This window comes from Fragaria vesca, linkage group LG5, assembly GCF_000184155.1.
Source record: "Fragaria vesca subsp. vesca linkage group LG5, FraVesHawaii_1.0, whole genome shotgun sequence".
Lineage (NCBI taxonomy): Eukaryota > Viridiplantae > Streptophyta > Magnoliopsida > Rosales > Rosaceae > Fragaria > Fragaria vesca.
Window position 1 is genome coordinate 22,722,139 of NC_020495.1, and position 6,486 is coordinate 22,728,624.

At 38.1% G+C, this 6,486-nt stretch overlaps 2 protein-coding genes across 2 annotated transcripts; both read right to left on the reverse strand.

The window, feature by feature from the left end:
* Nucleotides 1-1,969: 1,969 nt before the first annotated feature.
* LOC101296676 (protein FRIGIDA-like) lies at nucleotides 1,970-3,865 on the reverse strand. The gene is made up of 3 exons (XM_004301678.1): nucleotides 3,232-3,865; nucleotides 2,925-3,097; nucleotides 1,970-2,799 (listed from the first exon to the last, which is right to left on the reverse strand). Exons 1-3 carry the CDS (start codon nucleotides 3,863-3,865, stop codon nucleotides 2,545-2,547), a joined length of 1,062 nt encoding a protein of 353 aa, XP_004301726.1. The 3' UTR covers nucleotides 1,970-2,544.
* Nucleotides 3,866-4,726: 861 nt separating this feature from the next.
* On the reverse strand, nucleotides 4,727-6,130 carry LOC101296969 (flagellar attachment zone protein 1-like). Its single transcript, XM_004301679.1, has one exon. It carries the CDS (start codon nucleotides 6,128-6,130, stop codon nucleotides 4,727-4,729), a length of 1,404 nt encoding a protein of 467 aa, XP_004301727.1.
* Nucleotides 6,131-6,486: the final 356 nt, after the last annotated feature.

The following is a 6,486-nucleotide window of genomic DNA, read 5'->3' on the forward strand; positions in this document are numbered from 1 at the left end:
TAATATATATATATATATATATTTTTTTTTTTTTTTTCATTGTGTTGCAAGAAATAAGAGACATTATTTATTTCTCTTGGAAAATTGAACTCAACAATAAGTGTTTGGAACAAAACTCTCGTGGCCTCTTTGTTCGATCACATTGATAAAGTTAGCTGAAGAACACTGTAGACTTGTTGAAATCGAGCTAGACAATATGGGTTGTCTTGCTTCTTCCTTTTGCTTGTTTTATATATGTACAAACATCATTATCACTTTCGTTTCCCATTGCTTTCTCTCTCTTTTTTCAAATGGTTGGGAAGCTTTGTTGGGTTCAAATTCTTTCCCATATGGTAGGCTTCTTTACGCTTTGCATTCGTACTTTTCTGTATTTCAATATTCATTCCCATATGGTAGGCTCTTTACCCTTTGCATTCACTTTACTGTATGGGATGAGAAATATATACATTCTGAATTGTAATCCATATTTTCATTTTCTATTTTTGGTAACTTAAATTTTGTCTTTAGTGATTTAACTTTTGTTTTCTTACGAAAATGATAATTAAAAATAGAAAATGGGAGTGTGGATTACTTAATTACAATTTGGGGAATATTGATTTCACATCCCTTCTGTATTTTATAAACTTTCGATCTTTTCATCAATTGGAAACGATCGAGTGGTTTGTGTTCAAACTCCAAAGTATCTTCGGATGGTTTGTTTTTGATCATCTCTTGTATTTGTACCGTTTTAGGGTATCCATTCATTTGAGGTTTTGAAGATATATTGAAATAAGAAGAAAATACGCGAGGGCAACTTGTTTTGCTCTCTTGTGAATTGTTATCATTGTTCTATTCAATAGGGTTTTGTGTTCAAATTTCCCCTTAATAGTTTGCTTCTTATTGTTGTGTCTTTGTATTCTTTTAGGGTATCCATACCAGAAATTATCAGATGAAATTACGTACAGGCAGCTGGTTTTACTCTCTTTATGATTTGCATGGTTCATGTATATGAAAGTAGCGGTGAATGGTTTGCTTAACTAAGGAATAGGGTTATGTGTTGAAAGTAGCGGTGAATGACTTACCTTTGATTTGTGTGTACTTTAGGGCATACATTATGCAAAGAGAAAGAAGTGTTACTCTCTAAGATGGTTTAAGACCACATCAAAGGCCAAAGATTTTGGTGCTTCTTGTTGCTGTCGAACGAGACTGAGAAATTCGATTTTCTTCCCTACCTATAGATGTCAAGAAATGTGGGTTTGATCTGTTGTCCATCAAAAATCGATTTAAATGGTTGGGGACAATTATTTCCAGAAGCTGCAATTCGTTAGCATTTGCTATCTTTGTAACACAATTCAAACTGAAATTCCCTGTGTAACAAGAGAGCATCGGATGAACGCATGCTTATGCATCAAACGTCAATTCTTGTGTATTGAGGTTCCAATACATTCGGACAACTACATCTATGTGAAGGCTTTCTAACTTTTGTACAAGAAAGTCGGTCATAAAATTCATAATATACGTGCTAGCAAATGCATTTCAAAATAGCTGTGCTGTTTGCTATACTATTCAAAAGGGATTAGGAACACATACACCGGTCCTAGTAGTTACCATCTGTGGCAGCTTCCACCGAGGAGATAGAAGAGAATGGAACTTCCTCTTAGGAACACATACACCGGTCCTAGTAGTTACCATCTGTGGCAGCTTCCACCGAGGAGATAGAAGAGAATAGAACTTCCTCTTAGGCCTGTTCTGTTGGTTGACACATAAGTCCTTTAGGCTTCGTCCTTTTTTCTTTGCTCTTGTCGTTCAACATCGGAGCCAAGAGAGAAGGCTCCAGTGTTTCGAATCAGCCAGCAGTATAGACTGATTCTCTCATTCAAAGGCCCAATGCTATTATGCTACAACCCTCACATACTCCTTGCACATCCATTTGGTGCCTTCTTTGGTTGACGATTTGAAGAAAAGTTGCTGCATACGTAGCCAGTGAAACTTCTCGTTCCTCCACATTGACAAGGGAAGACATAGACGTTGGTGGCTACGCAATTGCAACAAGAAACAAAGAAGGTGGTAAACAGGGGTTAAAAAAAAAAATGAACGAGTTGTAAACATGAGGAGTCCATGAACAGTGTGCTTTTGATTAGGCGTCTCGTATCTTTTGGGGCATGCATTCCATATATGGTACCTAGGGTATTACGGTATAGAAATGATCAACTCGACGAAACAATATATGAACAGAGCAAGCAAAATTCATTAGCTGGTGAACCACCAAGACCAAAGTCATGCAGTAATTCCGGTAGTAGTAGTAACTAGAGATAGACTAGCTCCAGGAACATGCGTATCAATCTGCACAAAACACTTCAACTACTCCATCTATGTCAAGAGTATCAAACTTTCTTTCCCTCTCCTAGATGCTAGAAATGCAACTCAAAATAATTGTACTGGTAAAGGGTATAATCAGCACTTTGCACTGGGAGTGTTTTCAAAACAAGGACATGCACTGGTCCTTCAAAATTACCATGTCAGGCAGCTTCATAGTAGGATACAGAAGAGAAGATGAATACTCTGTCAGGCCTGATGTGGTGGTTGGAACTCGAGGGTTGAAGTGCCAGCACTAGGTTTCTTCCTTTTTCTCTGCTCTTTCTGTTCAACAATGGAACCAGGGGAAGACACAGCGTGCCTCCAATCTGCCTTTACTCTTTCCAGCTTAGCTATTTGCATTTCAATGTCTGGGGATGGGTATTCAGACTCAAGATTGTTATCCTTAATGTATTGATCCACAGCTCTTAGATCACTTAATAGACCATCTACCACCACCACCTCCTGTGAGCAATAACCAAAGTAAGCCTTCACAGAAGTATATTTCTATTTGGGATGGCAACAGAATTAATTTTAAAAATAAAAAATAAAAAAAAACAGTTCAGAAGTCCAGCAAAGAGCTAACATACCTTTTCATCATGTGATATCTGCAACATGGAAATTGCTTCAGAACACTTTTTCTTATCCTCCACATATTCTTTTAAAAGTTGGACTGGGGGAAGCTTGTCAGTTAACTTGAACGCAAAAATAAATCTAACAGCCTCAACAAGTTGCTTCTTTTCAACAAGGATCTGGATAAATTCTGAAATGTGTAAAATAAGATAGTAAGGTTCATTAATTTCACACTGCTCCATAGGAGTATCAAAACTAAAAGAAATAAGTAGAGCACAAACAATACACTGAAAAACTGAAAACTTATTCTCAAAAGAAACTTACCACCAATCTTATCTGCAAAATCATGCGTCTGGCATAATTCTAGAGCCTGTTTATGCTGACAAATAAACCCAAGATGCTTTATAATCTCATCAGTATTTAACATAGAAACCAATCCATATGTCGCTAAAAAAAGCAAAAATCCAACACCCTCCAATGACTTCTCAATATTTCCTGCCATCTTTGCTTTCCACTGGACTGATAGCTTTGTTGCTTCTGCTTTCAGATTAGGTCCAACATGCGGTGAGACTCTCATTAGCGCCTCCAACAGGGAAATGTTACTTGACATGATACTTTCTTCACAATCTCCATTTTGCAAGTATTGAGCAAGAGATTTTTGGATGCTATCCAACACGAATTTAGCTGGGTCTGATGACATTGGAACAGAAGCAGCCAGTATAGAATGATTCTTTCTGAAAGGCCCATTTCTACACCCCGACCCATCCCTTGCATCCGTAGCGACATTTGGTTGAATATTTGAAGAAGGAAAGGTTGCTGCATTGGTAGATGCTGGTTCTACCACTTTGACAAGGGAAGAAATGCTGTTGGCTGCTATGCATTTGAAAGAAACAAAGAAAAGGCAGTAAAGAGGAGTTAGTGAGTGAAGATTTGAAGTATAACTTATCAAAAGCTTCATTGTGGTACTTGTGTCTAGACTGAAGAGGTAAGATGTGGGGTACAAGCAGGTGTCCGGCAGTCCAGGCAAAGCTACCGTGTTAAATCTTAATAAGCAAAACTGAAACTAAGCCATAAAATGGTCATTTCACATATTTCAAACAGCAGATGGTATCTGAAACATTTCTCAAGAATTTTTAGTTCTGAAAACAAATGATTTACCGACACCCATTTAGTTTTACAAAGCGTGGACCATGTAAATCATAGGTTCAATTTTAACTCTTCTTTTCACAAATATCCCTTTATGAATTATAGTCCTCAACCAGTAGTACTAATATCTGACAACATGTGGAGGTATCTTATGAAAGTTCTTTAGCTACAACTCTATGAGCAAAAACATAAGAAATTTCTGGTAACTAACAGTTAATATGAACAGTAAGTGGAACTAACAATGATGCAGATAAACTACAAAACCAATTAAACATGCATACTTTTCATGAAAATCTACGGTGTACATCACTAATATGTCAAAGACCAGCACTAAATGTATGATCAGATGGTTAGTAGTTTCGGACTCTTAACATAGGTAAAAAGAGGAAAAAAAATGAATCTGTTTACAACTTTGAGAAATTGTACTTACAAAAAAAAAATGAAAAAAAAAATCGCAAATACCAAAATTTAGCTTTGCAAAATATTCAATGCCTAAAAGGAAGTGACTACTGCAAACAAAAGTTATAAAACAGGGCATGTAAACAATGCAATTTCACAAATGCAAAGACATTCAATATATCATTTTTCATATCCTGTGAAGAGGTTCTAAATATTTCAGATATATTTTTTGTCATATCTATGGGTTGGTAATGCTTATAAAGTGAGAGAAGAGTTATAAAGACAGAGGGAGCTTACAAGGTTCCTTATATTTGACACCAAGAGCCCTGCTTAATTCAGCTGCTTGTTCAGGATGAGAAACTAGAGAAAGAAGACTCTGAAGCTCATTGGCATCATATGCAGAGGATAATTCAAACGCAGTTACAAGCCGCAAAAATCCCAAGACCTCCACCGAATCACCAGAGGCCACTGTCAGGTTGGATTTCCAATGAGCTGCCAACTTTAGTGCTTTTTCTCTCACCCCAGGATTAATTTTAGGTGACATCCTCTCTAGCTCCTGTAACAGAAGAATACAACTCCTTCTAATAAAGCTCAGATCAAAATCAGTGTCCTTGTTTTCCAGATTTGAATTTGAAGGGTAAAATCCTTGCATTGCATCCAAAACCAAATTTCCTGGGTCTGACGATACTTGAAAAGCAGCGGACATTTGAGTACGCATTGAATCAATCACTTTCAATTGTTCAGTCATGAAAAACTGCAAGCCTCTGCCATCCATATTGATGATGGACCTGAATTCATCAGTTGCAGATGAAGGACCGGTGGCAGTTCTAGATTGGACCATCTTCACCTGAGAAATAAATTGTTTTTGTTTCAACTCAAGCTCTTTCGCCTGTTGTTCAAGTCTCCTCTCTTTCATCTGAAGTGTCTGCGAAACTGAAACAATTTGTTGTTGTTTTGGTTCAATCTCTTTTTCCCGCTGTTCAAGTGCCCTTTCTTTGATGATAAGTGATTGAGAGAATGAATCAGTTTGTTGCTGCTTGAACCTAAGCTCCTTGGCTTGATTTTCAAGCTGCCCCTGTTTCATCCGAAACAGATGGCGCATTGATTCAATTTGTTTGTGTTTCGTTTCAAGGTCTTGAGCTTGCTTTTCAAGCTGCCCCTCTTTCATCTGAAACAGATGGCAAAGTGACTCAATTTGCTGGCGTTTCAACTCAACCTCTTGAGCCTGCTGTTCAAGTTCATTCTCTTTCATCTGAAACATTTGGTAAACCGAACCAATTTGTTGTTGTTGCACTTCAAGTTCCCTCTCTTTTCTTTCCAGTCCACTCGACACCGAACCCAACCGCTTCTCGGTCTCTTCAACCGACATTTGCTGCCAATCCAATTTCAGTTTCTCATCTAGTATCAGCTTCACAACTGAATCCAACTCCTTTTCCTTCATCTCAACATCGTCAAGACACTCATTAACCCTCTTATCAATCACACTAAGCTCCCCGAATCTCGACTCGAATTCTTTCTCCTTCAATTCAAGCTTGGCAACACACTCATCAATCCCCTTCTCTTTCAACTCCACCTTACCGCACCACTCCTCGACCAACTTCTTAACCAAACCCAAATCACCACACATTTCCCTCATCTCTCCCTCTCTCGATTCATTTCTATCAGAACATTCCGCCATCGATTTCTAGTTCAAAATCAAGCTAAACCTTAATTTCTCCTAAACCCCCCAAAACCCTAAACCCTAATTTCTCAAGTTTCAGCTCAATTTCCTATCAGCACAAAACCCTAGCTGTACGGAAGTCAAGACCTAGGCTAAGCTGAACCGAAAGCAAAAGATAAAAGCTTTAGGGCTTGGAAACCCTAGCGGAGCCGGAAATTGTACGGACGGTTCATTTGGTCAAAAACCCAACACAGAGGAGTAAACAAGTCGGAAGCTTTTAGGGTTCCATACCTTGGGAGCGTGTGAAAGTTCTTCTCTTTGCGATTTTTGGAGAACCGAAGCGTCGTCGTTTTGTTCTTCTTCTTCAACAAGAT

Bases quoted from the DNA above. Each gene is read 5' to 3' on its own strand.
- LOC101296676 (XM_004301678.1), bottom strand. From the start codon at position 3,865: ATGAAGCTTTTGATAAGTTATACTTCAAATCTTCACTCACTAACTCCT. The intron at 3,098-3,231 runs GTAAGTTTCTTT...TACACATTTCAG, and splicing joins TTTTGCAGATAAGATTGGTG to AATTTATCCAGATCCTTGTT. The intron at 2,800-2,924 runs GTATGTTAGCTC...TATTGCTCACAG, and splicing joins AGATATCACATGATGAAAAG to GAGGTGGTGGTGGTAGATGG.
- LOC101296969 (XM_004301679.1), bottom strand. From the start codon at position 6,130: ATGGCGGAATGTTCTGATAGAAATGAATCGAGAGAGGGAGAGATGAGG.